At 24.0% G+C, this 17,569-nt stretch overlaps 1 protein-coding gene across 5 annotated transcripts in view; it reads right to left on the minus strand.

The window, feature by feature from the left end:
- The window catches only part of LOC117167672 (mitochondrial Rho GTPase), a 60,433-nt gene that overhangs the window by 19,365 nt on the left and 23,499 nt on the right, over window positions 1–17,569 (minus strand). For all 5 annotated transcript variants that reach the window (XM_033352779.1, XM_033352780.1, XM_033352782.1 and 2 more), the window contains exons 8-10: window positions 13,217–13,409; window positions 2,752–3,018; window positions 17–229 (exon numbers count right to left, since the gene is read on the minus strand). In XM_033352779.1, coding sequence (XP_033208670.1) covers window positions 17–229; window positions 2,752–3,018; window positions 13,217–13,409 — 673 coding nt within the window. The remainder of the gene's footprint in view (window positions 1–16; window positions 230–2,751; window positions 3,019–13,216; window positions 13,410–17,569) is intronic.

Here is a 17,569-nt window from a genome sequence, read left to right on the forward strand (position 1 = left end):
ACTTTGCGGAACTCACAATATAAATTCGCGCGATGTACTCAAATGATTTGGGGCTGCTGGTATCGTAAACCAAAGCTGCCACATCACACTGAATTTGTGCGGGGCTTAAGGCATCTTGAACATTTAGTATGTTAATATCCCTCAGAATTATTGTCTTCTCTTGTCCATAAACGTGCACCGTATTCACAGTCACATGCGAATTTTGAGGTACTATCTCATCTGTTAATTTCTGCAAATTAAAAATTATTATCACAGAAAAATCGAATTACAGGGTTCCGTCCCTTTTCTCAAGGTATAAATTCCAGACATGCTTCGTTTTTTTTTAATTCAGCCAATTAAATTGAATCGAAACTATAGTAACAAAAATAAAATAAAATAACGAAAAAATAAAATAAATAGAAAATAAAATAAAAAAATATTCAAAATATTTCACTGTCAATGAAATTAAAAAAATGGAACACTAAAGCTACAAAATTTTCCACTTGAGGTAATAAAAACTGAGCTGTAGATGAAAGTACTCAAAGTGGAACTGTTAAATTTTGAACATTTAAAATTGAAATTTAAAAGTTTTTAATTAAAAAATGTTGTATTCAAATGCTCGATAATTTACGCGTATAAAATTGAGTTCAAAGATTCAGATTAAGTTCAAAAAATATAAATCCACGTTAATATTTTCAGTACTATAAATTAAAGAATCAAGCAATGAACTTTGAAAGTTTTTCAAATTTTTATTATTTTAAGTAATTTAAGCTAGACACTTTAAAAATTGAAAAATAATTTTTTTTAACTTAATAGTTCTTAAATTAGAAGTTAAATTATTTTAATTTTAAATAGTTTAAGCATTCTTGAAAAGCTTTATAATTTTATTTAGAAAACTTAAGAATACTAGAAGTGGTATTAAATTTGTCCAAATTTAAGATCATTTTTGACATTTTTGCGGAACTTTTAAATGTATATTAAAATTAATTGAATTTTTGCTACAACTTTTAGAAAATCCTGTAAAATTAAAAAAAAATCTTTAAATTTTGGTGCAAATACCCACAGCCGAATTTAAAACAAAATGTAAGTTTTTGCAGATTTCAAACAAACATTTAGTCTTTTTAAGAATTGTGAGATTTCAAAAAAATAAAAAAATTTCTTAAGATTCCTAGGAAAATTGAAAATGATTTTTCAATTTGAAAAATGCTGTAACAGAAAATTTAATAAGATTTTCAGAGATTTCGAAAATGATCAAAAAAGAACCTGGACGATTTTTATGATTTTTTAAATTTTGTTATTTATACGTAAAAATTAAACAACTTCACTTAAATATTATACCTTTTTTAAATATAACAATTAAAATTGTAACGTTAAAAGTTGAAAATGAAATTAATAAATTGGGTTAAAAATTGATTAATTTCGACTTAAAGAATATTTTAAATTTAATAAAAGCTCTTAATTACGACTATATTATAGTTATTTTTAATTTAAAAATAGTTTATAAATGTTTAAAATCGTTGTAAAATATTTTTTATAATAAAATTAGAAATCGTTTCAAAGCTTTGGAATATCTTGAATTCTTTATGACATTTTTGTGAAATATTTTGTATTTATTTTAAATCATTAAAATCTTTAAAATGTTGATAAGATTTTTGAAATCCTTGAAATCTTTATGAAACATTTCAAATAGTTTTGAAATCTTTCTTTAATCTTTGTTTAAGAAATTTTTTGTGTTCGTTTGAAATCATTGAAATCTTTTGAAATTTCAAATTAATAGAAACCTTACAAGATTGTTTAAAATTTTTGAAATATGGCGTAATATATCCTTTTTCAAATCTTTGAAATTATTAAAATCTTCTGAAATCCTTAGGAATTCTTTGAAATATTTATTAAATCTTTCTGAAATCTTTATGAAAAATTTTGAAATCTTTTAAAACCTTTGGAAATCGTTTAAAATCTCTGAAATTTTTTGAAATCTTTGACATCTGGTGTATTGTATCCTTTTTCGAAAATTTAAAATCCTGGAAATCTTTTGAAAGTTTTTAAATCTTTCTGAAATTTTTCTTTAATGCTTGTGAAATATTTTGTGTTCGTTTGAAATCATTAAAATCTTTTAAAATTTCAAATTAAATGAAACCTTTCCAGATTATTTAAAATTTTTTTAATCTTTGAAATTCTTAAAATCTTCTGAAATCCTTATGAATTCTTTGAAATATTTATGAAATCTTTCTGAAATATTTTGTCTTAATTTAAAATCAGTAAAATATTTGAAATCTTTGTGATAAATTTTGAAATCTTTTAAAACCTTTTGAAATATTTTGAAATCTTGGACATCTCGTGCATTGTATCCTTCTTTAAAAAATTTTAAATCTTGGAAATCTTTTGAAAGTTTTTAAATTTTTGTGAAATATTAAATTGTTTTTAAGTCTTCGAAATCCGTGAACTCTTTTTGAAATGTCCAAAATTTTTTTAAACATTAAAGAAGCTTTGAAATATTTTTTAATATTTTGAAATCGGGTTTATACTCAAAAACCGAGTTGTCAATCCCTTGAAAACTGTTTTAAAAGCAAAATAAAAATTCAAATTCACGGTTCTCGTGGGATATTTAAGGAGAATTCCAGGTTTTTCGAGGTTTTAAAGGTCGCCGGACACCCTGTTAGTTTTTAAATACAATTCCCGGATTTTTGCCGGTCAAGTCGCCACCCTGATCACTTTTTTTTGTTTGTTTTTAAAATAGACAGTATATTTATAAGAGGAATCTGAAAATCCCACCTCCAATTTAGGGTCGACAAATGTCCTGCAGAGTGTCGTCTTTCCGCTGCTCTTTGGGCCAATCACATGACAACTGTACACATTTCGACTCGACTGTTTCTTCGCGAGATCCAATTTCTTCTCCCTGGTGACAGTAACTGCCGTTGTCGGGCACTCGTTGTTATACAAATTGTAGCCGAGATATGCCATACACTCTAAAGTTTTTTTCACGTCAGTATAAGTCAGCAGAGCCCACTGACACATGAAACCTTGGAAAGTGATCCACCCCTGGAACAAATTCAGTATCAGAGACGACAATTCACGATTTTTCTCGTTTCAGGATGCGCTCGCAAGTTTGAGCGCGCCTAAAGTGCGCGACTGTTAGTTCTGGCGCTACGCGCTCGATAATATATTTACTTCGCGCTACGCGCTCGACTTTTCTGCACAGACTATTTAAAACTAAAGGTAAAAGTATCGACAACAGTAATTTAATGATTGTGAATTCTCTTTTGTTAAATCTCCTTCGGCTTTAACGAACCCATTCTCATCACGTATCTCGTGCTTCGCACTCGATTTTATCCCTGAAATTTTATATCATTCCCATAAATTTCTATTATTATAATTCGTAACTTGCATTGGTATTAAAACAGACGAAATTGCATTGTCACGTTTAAAAAAATTTGAAAATATTTTTTGCAATTCATTTTGAATTCACCCTAAATTATTATTAGTTTATTCTGAATTTTTTTACATTCTTCTAAATTTACTCAATTCTATTCATTCGATAAAGTTTTTGAAGTTTTTATTTCATTCATCTTGAAGTTTTTAAAACTCACCCTAAATTTGGAGGAATTTGATCAAATTCTTTTAGAGTTTCTTTAATTTTTCCCTAATTAATTTCAAACTCATTTTTGAATTTATTGAATTATGATTGTACAAAATGTAGAACTGATTTAATTGGAAAGTGTTTAGTTTAAATGAGTTTGTTTTGGAAATGTTATATTAAAATTTTTTTAAACTAATTGAAAATTATACATTTCAGAACTTTTTCAAATATTATATTTATTTTATAAAATATTATTTTAAAACTATTCAGCTTCTACGTTTTTAATTTTTTAAAGAATGGTTGCGTATCAAATACCTAGATCCAGAAAGTTCGCTTTTAATACTTTGAATCATAATTTTTGTTTATTTTTCATGTTTTGAATCTGAAAATATAAATGAGAAAAAAGCCTTTTTGGAGGCCAAAAAAAACTGGTAAATTTTGGTATGCTAAAAGTTAAAAAGACGGCCTATCCTATGAAAAAATAGGTGAAGGGAATTTTGTAGGTACGTTTTGGAACATACGCTCTTATGAATATTTTAATTTATCTTGTGCCGTTTCTCCAAACAGTCAATTTTATTACTTATAATGTTATTTTTTAAGATTAAAACGAAAACGACGCGTTTTATTAAAAAATTATTTCAAAAAATTTTTTAGATTTTTTTGGGTTGAACAACCTTTCTCTTATATCTTGTGTCGTTTTACCAAAAATGTAATTTTTTTATATTTAATGTTGTTATTCACGATTAAAATAGAAACTACCAATCATATAAAAAAACCATTAATGAAAATTGTTGTTCTCTACTTTCGGTAAAAAAATGTTATCTATTTATTTTTTCTTAGCTTGTGTCATGTGTCGAAAAATGTAAGTTTCGTATTTTCACTGTTTTTTTTTTTTTTAATAAATAAAACAAAAACTGCGTGTCCTATACAAAAGTGATTAATAACAAATTTGTAGATATTTTTTGGGTGCATAATGTTTATCTTATAATTTTTTTCCTGCCTTGCATAGTTTGACAACAAAATACAATTTTTTATTACTATTTGTTTGTTCAAAATTTGAATTATCAATTTTTCGAAAAAATTCAAAAAGCTGTTATGATAATTTTGTAGGGCTTTCGAAAATTAACATTTTACTTTTCAAGTACAATGAACAAGCGTACAGAGAATTTTTGAATCATGAAAAAATGAAATTTCAAAAACTTTCAAAATACGCTTACTTTTAGCATTTTTATCCAAAATGGCTGACCAGCGAACTTGGCATTTAGCTTAGGACACTAAACAAGTGTATCAAAGTCCAATCTAATAGTTTATTTTGTTCAAAAGTTATCGTGCTCATAGACAGACAAACATAAAGACAGGCACATTCGTAAAAACCTATTTTTCGAATTCAAGGGGTCTCAAAACGTGAATTTTTGACAAAAACTGGGAGGGGGGGTCAAATTTTAGACAAATCTAATACCTTCTCTGAGTTAAATTTTCAACCCGACATAAAATAGAAATCTTTAACAACAAAAAAAATGATTTCCTGATAAAGCGATTCAACTAAATTTTTCAAACAAATTAGTTGAATTACCAAACAAAGAAGAACACTTTGTTCTACGAAAAAATGGAGTTTTCAATTTAAAAAGACGAATTTTTAACCAAAAAGGATGACTTTCTAACAAAATTAAGAAAATATCTAAAAGCAAAAGAATTTTTTATTACAAAAAAAGTTGAGTTTTCATCCAAAAAATATTCCAGTTAACTCAGTAAATTCTCTTTTGAAATTTATTCTCTTTGTTTAAAATTTCTTCTTTTTAGTTAAAAATGTAAGTATTCTAATAAAATAATAATAATTTTAGTCAAAAATTCATCTTTCAAGTTGAAAAAAAATTACTTTGCTGAAAGTTCAACTCTTTTGTTGAAAAAAAGCTGTTTTTTGTTTCAGTTGAAAATTATTATTCTTTTGAACTAAAAACGTAACTAATGTTCCATTTGAATATTCCATAATTTTAGTTAAAAATTCATCTCTTTGGTTGAACAGTTATTTTTTAATTCAAAATTTATTTATTCAATTTTTGATCATAAAATGATGACCTTTTTTAGTTCAAAATTCGTTTTTTTTTTGTTTGAAAATTGATTTTTTAACTTAAAACGTAATCATTTCAGTTTTGGTTGAATTGGGAATGGTTAAACTGCGATACGCCACCTGGTGACAAAGAATCAAACTAGAAAGAATGGACACGATTTTAATGATGCATTTTAATTTGTGCATAAAAGGGTTTTAACAATTTTTCTGTGGAGTTTAAAGTATTTATTGGATAATAAAAATAAGTCTTTATCGGAAACAAAGTATTTTAGATGGTATTTACATATTATCAGCCTCGTGTCACCGCGAGTTGAAAATGGCCCATGTGTTTAAAACGACCATGCGGCGGCGCTAGTAGTAACTTTTTTCTAGTTGTTTTTACTGTTGTCTTTTGACATGTTGAGACATTAAAAACTCTTTAAAAAATAACAAGAAAACGGTTTATTTGTTTAGTCATTATGAAAATGACACGGTGGATTTTTCTAATAGTGTTTTTCTGTTCTCAAAGAATAATTTTAAGTTTTAAACATTTAAAATGTGGGTTAAAAGAATATGGAAGACTTTGAGACCATTTTTTTTTAATTTTTCATGATTTACTGGATGAATTTTGTCAGGGTGTGAAAAAACTTTCTTAGAATTCATGGGAAATTTTTAAATGATTGTTTTGTAAGGAATTTCAAGAGAAAATCGAAAAAAGACCACAAAATATTTTGAATTATTTCCTAACATTTTTAAAAAGTCTGAAAGATTTTAAAACAAAATTTTTCCCTATTACATAATTTTAGAAACAAATTTAGTAAGTTTAAGAGATATTCCAAAGTTTTGAAATGATTCAAAAATTAAAATAAGTTTTTAATTCGAAAAATTAATTTGAAGAGATTATTTAAAAAGATTTTAGAAGATTTCAAAAATAGTCAAAGAAGAATCGATAAGATTTTAAGGCACTTTTTTTTATTTTGCAGAATTAATGAAAAATGTTAATCATTTTTGGAAATTAGAAGGTTTAGAAGGTCTTACAAAATTAAAAAAAAAAAAATTTTCTTATATTCACGTGGAAATTTTAAATAATTTTCTATTTTGCAAAATGAAAAATTTCTAAAAATAATTTAGAAGATTTTGAAGCAAAATGTTTCAATTTGGTAAGATTGCAAAATAAGAACGAACAAAAATTGGGTTTCGAAAGTTTTCAAGAGAATAAACCATTTTTCTTAAAATTGCTGGGAAAATTTAAAAGATTGAAGGGTAAATTTTTTTAAAATTTGAAATGATATTTGAAATTTGTTTGAAAAATTCGTGTCAGTTAAAAATATTTTCAGGAATTTAAGACGTTTTAAATAGATTACAAATATTTGAAAACTCTAAAACATTATCGAAAATGTATCAAATTTTTCTTTATTCCTTCCCAACTTTTAAAATTTCTCAACATCTTTTAACAGGACTCGAATTTTTCATAATATTTCCTAAAATCTTATATTATGAAAAAAAATCTTCTAGATTCTTTTCTGATAAGCCCGAAAAACTTAAAAATCTTTTAAATTTTCTCAAGAATTTCATGAAAATTATATTTACATAAATTTAAAAACAAGGTGATAATACTTATTTTCTTGTTCTCAATTCTCAGAATTTAATTTCAACATGGATTTATTATAACACTACAAAAAAATAATTTTCGATTAATTTGAGTGTTGTCAAAGATAAAAAAATATTCGTTAATGGTCTTTCTTTAAGAGTGACATACAATTTTTTCAAATATTTTAGCTTCGCTTCACATTTAAGAGTTCGTTATTTAATTGTAATAGAAAAAATAAATGATTAATTACATATTTTGCTTTATTTATAATTATATTAATTGCTCATAAATTAATAATAAAATAACGATTTTCAGCAGTTCTAAATTTCGAAAGTTGAAATATTTTTAGGAATTAATTAATTCGTTTATTTTACAATTCGGTTTTGAAGTCGGTGAATTTTGGTTTCGTATATTTTTAAATTCGGGATTTTATTTTTTGTCAATTAAAGATCTTGTCGTTATTTGAAATTTGGAAAATTGTATAATTTGATAATAATATATATTTTTGGCACAGTGTAGAGTCACCTGACTCTACACTATGATGAAAAAATGATTTTCAAGGAGTTTTGCTATTTATTTTGTAATTTTTATGCATTTTTCTTATGGTACTGCATGGTTTTGTAGAACAAAGTTACTACTAGCGCCGCCGCACGGCCGTTTTTTCACTTTTTACAGAAATATTTTTCTAAAAAAAAAACAGCAATTATTGTTCTCTTTACTGTGATTTTCAAAAGATTATAAACTTAAATGGACTTATTTTGAAGCAAAAATGAACTCAAAGTAAATTTTTATTAATTTATACATGAAACATTTACTATTTTGAAATCTGATCTAAAAGTTAGGTTAGAATTTTTATTTAAATTCCAGTCGTCTGTTATTCGTATTCCTAGCATAATATGGATAAAATTTGTCGCTACATACATTAATTAAAGTTAATTTATGTTTACAATCCAATGAAACTCACATGAAATAGTGAAATAATTGTTTTTTTTAAACCTATTTTACAAAAACGTGTTTTTTCACTGTATAAGATGAAAATTCTATCTGAAACAATTTGTTTTTGATGAATATTTGTTAATTATTTTTAACTGCAACTACATTCTCTTTGGTTGAAGTCAACATTTTTATTGAAATTTGGTTTATTTCTTGATAAACATACTTTTTAATTGAAAATCTATTAAAAGTCTATTGAAGATCTGCAGAAATTTAATCTTTTTTTCGTCAAAAACGCAAATGTCTGGTTAAAGATTAATCAGTTTCGGCTGAAAATTAACTTTTTTTATTCAAAATAAAACTGTTTTGTGGAAAATTCGTATTTTCCGCTCGAAAATTAAACAATTTGGTCGAAAACTTAAATATTTGGTTGAAAATTGACGTGTTTGGTTTAAAAATAATCTTTATTACATTCTCATCATTTATGATTGAGAAAGTATTAGAATTGTCCGAAATTTGACACAACTATTTATTAACAAATAGATTTTCTTAAAAAATCGAAAATTTTTATTTTTATTGCACAAAAAATAATTTAAAAAAAACCATTTTGTAGTCAAACTATGCAAGGCACGAAAAAAGATGAATTAACAAAAATGATGGTCAAAAAAAAGATACACTTTGTTAATAATCACTTATCGATATAACGCGTAATTTTTGTTTTATTTGTGAAAAATAAAATTGAAAATAAGGCAAATTAAATATTCGGAGAAATGATACAAATTACGAAAAAAAAATTATTAAACAGAAATTGTGCAGCTAAAAAATATCTACAAAAGTTCCATGAATCACTTTTGATAGGACGCGTTGAAGTTTTGTAATCTTAGTTTAATTTTTTTTTGTTCATACTTATTTTTCTAAACTGAAAATTGAGCTATTTGGTTGGAAATTTATATTTTCGGCTTGAAATAACATTGTTAACAAAAAGGTAATCTTTTCGGCTTGAAAATTCAATAATTTTGCAGAAAATTCAACTATTTGATGCAAAATGAAACTGTTTTGTATAGAATTAATTTTTTTTTTTATATTCATTCTCAATAAAAGTTTAGTTAAACAATTTTTGGTTAAAAATGGATCTTTTTTCGTTTTAAAATTCAACTGATTATTTAAAAACTTTTAGAAACATAAAAACTATGTGGTTAAAAATTTATATGTTTTGGTGAAAATTCGGCTTCCTGGTAGAAGATTCAACTATTTCATTGAATTTTTTTATATTTTGTTAAAAATTCGTTTTTCCGAATAGAAAATACAACTGTTTTTTTTTGAGAATTCATTTTCTTTTTATCATAAATTAATTTTTTTAAACTAAGAATTCAACTAATGAATTTTTACTTGAAAACTGATCTTTTGTTAGTTGAAATTTAAATTGCAAAAATGTATTTTTTAATTCGTATCAATCACATAAATGTATTAAATAATTTTATTTTTAATGTACAACAGTAATATAAATATTACATTTATGTGCATGATTGCAATAAATGCAAAATAAGCCCTTTTCTATATTTTCATTACATTATTTACATCTAAATAATAGTTTTGAAAATAAAAACTTATCACAAAAAGTTAATTTTACGTTGACCCCAGGATCTTTCTCCTAATATAATGATTTAAGTTTCCAAGATTTTCGCTAATTATGAAATGCGACAGAAAAACTTTTTTTGGTTCAAGATTCAAAATTTAAATATTTTCTTGAAAAATGTATGTGCTTGTAAATTAATTTTTTAAACTGAAAATTTAAATATTCCATGTTTGTTTCAAAATTTATCTTCGACAGTTGACAACTCAGTTATTTGGTTGAAATTTGTTGTATTTTATTGAAGCTTTATCCTTTGTGGTCAATAATCATCTTTTTGATGACTAATTCACGTTTTTGGCTCAAAATTCATTACTTATATTGAAAAATTAACTATTAGATTGAAAATTCCTTTACGAATTACAAATTTAGGTAAAATTGGTTTATTTTGTTCTAAAAGAATCTTTTTTGTTAAAAATTTAGCTATTCCAAGTTTGTCGAAAATTTATCCTTTTTTTTTTGTTGAAAATTTATTATTATAGTGGGAAATTAATATAATTGATTACAAAGCTAACCATATGGTTGCAAATTAGTTTCTTTATTGCAAATTAATTTTTTTAACGGAAAATTTAACCATTAAATTGTTGCGGATAATTAGTATTTTTTATAGACATTTCATTTGTTGGTTTAAAATTCATCTCTATGATTGAAAATTTAATAATGTCGTCAAAAATATGAATTTTTTGGTAGACAATTCAACTATTGTTATTTAAAAAATAATTTTTTGATTGAAGATAAATTATTTTCGTTAACAATTAATTTCGTTCCTTAAAAATGAAGTATTTTGTTAAAAATAAAATTTTTTGACCGTAAAGGAGCTATTCTATTTTTATCAAATAATACATATTTTTAGTTGAAAATTCCTTCTCGTCCTTTTTGGGTTAAAAATTTAATTATTTTCAGGGTGGCCGTTTTAATCGACGAAATAAATTTCCGGTCATTTCCCGGTTCTCAAACATTTTTCATGGTCAATGAAATTAAAAAAATGGAACACTAAAGCTACAAAATTTTCCACTTGAAGTAATAAAAATTGAGCTGCAAATGGAAGCACTCAAAGTGGAACTGTTAAATAATTGCTAATAATAATTAATAATTGCGTAAATTAAAAATCAATCAATAAAATTTAAAATTTTCAAAATTATATAATTTTAAGGAATTTTAAGCTAAAAATATCAAATATAGAAAATATGAAAAAATTTTAACTGAGCACTTCTTGAATTAGAAATTCAATTATTTTCTTTTTAAATAGTTTAAACATCCTTGGAAAGCTTCAAGATTTTATTCCAAAATATTGAAAAATCTAGAAGTTGTTTTAAGTTGGTTTTAAATTTAAAAATATTTTGAAAATTTTTTCAGAACTTCTAAATATCTGTCAAAATTAATTGATTTTTTTTCTACAATTTTCAGAAAATCCTGCAAATTTTAGAAAATTTCTTTACAGTTTGGATGTATAAATAACAATTGAACATTTCTTATTTTTAGGCAAAATTTGAATAATTTTAAGAGATACGTAGAGGTTTTGAAAAGATTCAAACTTAATGTAAAACTTGAAATGATAGCTAAATATAAAACAAAATGTAGATTTTCGCAGATTTTAAACAAAAAAATTTTCTTAAAATTCCTAGGAAAATTGAGAATAATTTTTCATTTTGAAAAATCCTTTTAATAGAGTATTTAAAAAGTTTTTCAAAGATTTAAATAAAATTTTCGAAAAAGATTCTAGAAGATTTTAGGAAAACTTTCTCAAATTTGCATGATAATTTTTAATCTTTTTAAAACCCTAAATATCTCTCAAAATTACTCAAATTTTTTTTACAAATGTTCATTTGTAAATTATATTTCAAAATTTTTAAATTTCACTTACAAATTAAGCATTTTTCAAATACAACAATTAAAATTGTAAAGTTCAAAGCTTAAAGGCTCTTCGAAATTTTAACGATTTCAGGCTTTCTATTTCAAACAATTCAGTTAAATATTATTTACTTTTAAATATTTGTTTTAAATTTACTTGTCTGAAATAAAAATTCAAATATTGCTAAATGTTCAATAATTCATCTTTTTTTAAATTGAAAATTTCAAATTGAATGGGTAAAAAATTGAATATTTTAGACTGAAACAATATTTTAAATTTAATAAAATCCTTTAATTAAGAATATATTATTATAAAGTTATTTTTAAGTTGAAAATAGTTGATTTCATTTTGAAGTAGTTTAAAATCGTTTTGTCCAATCGTTTTTGTTCACTTTTTCTTACTTATAGTACAGATAAATTGTAAAACATTATTTATTTATTAAATAAAAATGTTTTTCATCCAAAAGGATTTTTATTTTTTATTTGAAAGCATTTGAAAATTCTTTAAATTAAAAACGTAAGCTTAGAAATACAAATTTTTAATGGAAAATTTTGAAATTATAAAAATTTTGAATTACCCACTGTAAGCTAAATAATAGCATAATTGGAAAACATAACAATTCAACGAATTGTTTATAATCTGTTGAAATCGAACGTGGACACATTTTTCTTCTACAAATTTGTAAAATTCCCAGTAAAAAAAAATTCACTATCATTTCCCGGTTTTTGTAAATTCAACGTGCCTGTCAAAAATTCTTTTATTTTGGTTTAAAAATTAATCTGTTTTGATATAAGATTTGAATAATTAAATATTTTAATAAACATATCTTAATATTATATTATATTTTAAATATATATTTAATTCTTATTTTTTGTTTTAATTCACCTGTTTTTGATTAAAAATTAAAATATTATTAGGTGGAAATATCAACTATTGCACTTTTTGTTGAGAATCTATTTTTTCAATAAAAAATGTATCACTTTGGTTAAAAATGTAACTATTTTCTTTAAAATTCCCTTTCTTTCTTTTGTTTGAAAATTAAATATTTTAACTGAAAATCTGTAATTTTTCACCTGCTGCAAAGATAAAATTTTGGATAGATATTTGACAATAAAGTTACTTTTTCTAATGTCAAATACAAGTTTTCGTTCTGCGGAACATGTCTAACTTTGTTTAAATAATAAAATTTTACATTATTAAATCTTAAATTTCTCTCAATTTTTGTTATGCACAAACACGATCTTTTCTTCGAAATTTTCAAATCACCCAATCGGTATTGAGGAAAAGCAACAACAATGCTTTTGCGATTTTTGTGACACGCCTATTAAAAAAAAAAAAGATTTTTTCAGAGTTCATCTTTTTAGTTCAAAATTTAACATTTTTTTTTTAATTCAGTTGTTTTGATAAAAGCTCATCATTTTAGCTTGAATATTTAGAATTTTGGACGCTCCCTAATCAGTCATTGAGCCAGTTTTCGTAATAAATTAGCGAAGAAGTTAAAAAATATTTTTTTGAAGCTTAAGTAAAGAAATAGTCGCATGAGAGAAAAATTGTGAGAAAATTGTGTGATCGTTGAAAAAAAAGTGTAAAATAGTGAATTGATTTACCTGCTCGTTTGTGCAGACCGTGTGTTTGTATTCGTTTCCCCAGGGCGGAGAGGGGCACTTGGAAAATAAGGAATCCATTTCTTGGGGGGAAAGAGCTCCGTCGTGATCACGATCATGCATTGTGAATAAAAGGGTGAGAAACTCTTGCCCCTTGTGCGAAAGCTCTGTTGTACATCCGAGTGGAACTTTTAATCTACAATAAAATAAAAGTTATGACAATTAAAGACAAGTTTTTTCGCTCATTTCATATATTCATCATTTATATTTGCAGATGTCAGAGTCTAAAATGCTCTCACAACGGGGGGAAATAGGATGGTTTTTCACGAAAACAGGGAAATAAATTCTTCTAAATAAAGTTAATTTAGCTGCCGTATTAAATTCAAATTTTGTAGAAAACCGTTGACTTTAAAACGCAAAAAGATGAATTTTCAACAAAAAAAAAAGTTAATTTTTAACCAAACAAGTGAAAATTTCGAAGAATTTTCAACAAAATAGTTGGATTTTTGATCAAATAATTGAATTTTTATCCTACAAACATGGAAATATATTTTCAACCATAAGCGCTGAATTTTCAAAATGAAATTTTATTTTTAAGAAAAGAAGTAAATTTTTAAGCTGAAAAATCGTATTTTTTTTAGAAAACAGTTGGCTTTAAGCCCGAAAAGATGTCTTTCAAAATAAAAAACATAAGTTTTGTAGCAAAAATGAAATTGTTAAATTTTTAGTACAAAAATTTAATTAAAAAAAAAGAAAGTTTTCAACAAATTAGTTCAAGTTTCGACCAAAGGGATTAATTTTCTACTCAAACCATGAATCTTAACTGGAACAGTTAAACGTTCAATTAAAAAAAATATATTATTCAACTACAAAGATATGCGTTTTGAACATAATATTAGTTACACTTTCAACCATAGAGATTAATTATTAACTAAACTGCAAAACAGGTGAATTAAAAAAAAACAGACAAATTTTAAAGCAGGAATGGAATTAGTTAAATTGTCCGCTAAAAAAATGATTTTTCAACCAAAAAAAAATATAAAGTTTCAACGAAAAAATTTTTTTTAAAACTAAAATGATCAATTTACAACAGGAAGAAAAACGATTTTTAAATAAGCAATGAAGTTTTAGCCAAGTATTTAAATTTTTAATAAATAAAAGATTAATTATCAACCAAACCATTGCAATTTTTACCAAAAAGTGTTAAATTTCTGCAAAAACAAATTAATTTTTAAACAAAAATTTCTAACCAAGAAAGATTATTCAGTTCAGAGAAAAAAACTTCAACCAAATTGTTGAATTTTCAAACCAAAAAGACGAACTCTCTACAAAACAGTTGAATTTTCAACCCAAAAATATGAATATTCAAATAAAAAACAGATAAGTTTTCAAGAAAAAATTTAACCGTTTAATTTCAGTCAAAAAAAAATTACATTCAAAAACAACAACAAAAGAACAATTTTCATTCAAATAAATGAATTTTTAACTAAAAGAAATATATATTTTTAAACAAAAATTAAAAAGTTAAGAAAAAATGAATTTTAACAACAAAAAACGATTTTTTAATAAAATAGTTAATTTTTGAACCAAAAACTTACATTTTTAACCAACATGAGGAATTTACACTTAAAATTTTTAATTTAAAACAAAACAGTTGTATTTTTAACTAAAAAAGGGTATATTTCTGCTGAAACAGATGAATTTTAAATTTAAAAACAAATTTTTAATAAAAGCATTGAATTTTCAACTAAGAAAGATTTTTCAGGCAGGAGAAAAAATGCCAACCCATTTGTTGAATTTTCAAGCCAAAAAGACGAATTCTCTACGAAACAGTTAAATTTTCAACAAAAAATATGCATTTTTAACAATAAAAAACGATTTTTAATCAAACAGTTGAATTTTTACATTAAAAAACATACATTTTCAAGCAGAAATAATATTGTTAAATTTTTAGTAAAGAAAAAAGAAGAAATTACTAAAAATTACCTACCTACCTACCTACCAAAATCATAAGAATGTTTAACCAAAAATACGAATTTTTATCAAAATAGTTTATTTTTCAAATTAAGCAAATATATTTTCAACCAGAAATGGAATAGTTATATAAGAAAAAAAGAATTTTTACTTAAAGATAGATTAATTTTTAACCAAAAAATTACATTAAAAAAAAATTACATTTCTGCCAAAACAAATTAATTTTCAGCCCAAGAATATAAATTTTCAACAAAAATAGGAATAGCTAAATTCTCAAGCTGAAAAATAATTTTAAAAAAATTTCAAATAAAAATGATACATTTTCAACCAAATAGTTGAGTTTAAACTAAAAAAGAGACGTTTTAATTCTGAATTGGAACAGTTAAATTTTCAATTTAAAAAAACGTATTTTCAACTAAAAAAATATATATTTTCAAACAAAAATTGAATAGTTTAATTTTCAGTTTAAAAAACTTAAATTTGTAACCGACGAGAGGAATTTCAAGTTAAAATTGTTAATTTTAAACAAAACAGTTGCACTTTTAACTAGTTAAAAGGTTAAATTTTTGCTAAAACAGATAAATTTTAAATTAAAAAAAATTTATAACAAAAGCATTGCATTTTCAACCAAGAAAGATTTTTAGTTTAAAAAAATTAAATTGAAAAAAAAAACGAATTTTCCACAAAAATGTTAAATTTTTAACCAGACATGCATTTTCAATTAAAATGATGAATCTTTAGTGAGAATTTTTAAATTTTTAGTAAAAAAAATTTAATTTCACATTTCACATTTTCAAACAAAAAAAATTAATTTTGAACAAAAATTTCAACGAAATAGTTGCATTTTCAACCAAATAGTAGAATTTTTCAGCCAGAAAGACGAATTTTTTAAAAGACAGTGGAATTTGCAACCGAAACAAATTATTTTCAATGAAAAAAGAAACAGATTTTGAACAAAATAGTTAAGTTTTTGGTAAACAAATTCATTTCCATCCAAAGAAAAACAAATTTTCAATCAAACAGCTCATTTTTCAACCAAAAAAATGTATTTGTAATTAAAATGATGAATCTTCAATAAAAAAAATTAATTTGCAACAAGAGTTTATTTTTTAACCAAGCAAATTGATTTCCAGCCTGAAAAATTAATTTTCATCTAATAAGGTCAATTTTATACAAAAAAAGACGAACTTTCCACAAATTGCATAAATTTTTGAAAAAATTGTTTTATTTTTAAATAAAAAATATCAATTATCAACCAAATACTTCAATTTTTATCAAAAAAAGATCAAACTTCAACAAGTTGTTAAATTTTGAACTATAAAATGTCAATTAAAAAAAAATAGTTATATTTTTAAAAAGAGATTAATTTTCAATTAAAATGATGGATCTTTCAACAGCAAAATTCATGTTTAACAAAACATTTCAGCTTTTAAACTCAAGTAGTTAGATTTTCAACAAAAAACAGGTAAATTCCTAACGAAAAATGTAAAAAAAAAATTATATTATATTTCAGAAATATTTCCTCTTTCAGGGTGGTCGTTCCTGTCAAAGAAAAAAGTTCCCGGACATTTCCCGGTTTTTTCCCGGTTCGCAAACATTATTCACGGTCAATGAAATTTAAAAAATCGAACACTAAAGTTAATTGTTCCCTTCGAAGTAATAAGAACTGAACTGCAAGTGAAAGCACTCAAAGTGAAACTATTGAATTTTAATTTTAGAAAATTAAAGTTTAAAATTTGTTTCATTCAACAATTTTGTATTAAAATATGCTCAACAATTTGCACGTGTAATATATAAGCTACTAACACTTTTCAACTGCACAATTGAAAATTCCCTATTTAAATCCGACATTTTAATTCTTTTCGAAAAATTCCCTGTTTAAATCCAGAATTTTAATTCTTTTTGAAAATTTTCCATTTCAACTAATTTCAAAAATTAGAACTTTTTGAAAAAATTCCCTGTTTCGATTCATAATTTAATTTTTTTCGAAAATACCTCGTTTTAACATAGAGCAATAATTTGGTTGGAAAAATTCAATTTTTCATTGAGAATTGCTATTCTCCTGGATAAATTTCAATGCCAACCAGAATTTGTTAAAAATTGAAAATTCCTTCTTCAAATACGGAATTTTAATACTTTTCGAAAATGTCCCGTTTCCAAAAAGAATTCGAATTTTTGTAAAATTTCTTGTTCCAATTCAGAATTTTATTTCTTTTTGAAAATTTCGAGTACTAGCTCGGAATTTGTTAAAATTTGAAATTCCCGGTTATTATTCTGAATTGTTATGTTGAATTATTTTTATTTTAAATAGTTGAAAAATCCTTAAAATGCTTCGAAATTCTATTTCAAGATCTTGAAACATCTGCATGTTGTTTCGAATTT

Source organism: Belonocnema kinseyi, chromosome 2 (genome assembly GCF_010883055.1).
Source record: "Belonocnema kinseyi isolate 2016_QV_RU_SX_M_011 chromosome 2, B_treatae_v1, whole genome shotgun sequence".
Classification (NCBI taxonomy): Eukaryota; Metazoa; Arthropoda; class Insecta; order Hymenoptera; family Cynipidae; genus Belonocnema; species Belonocnema kinseyi.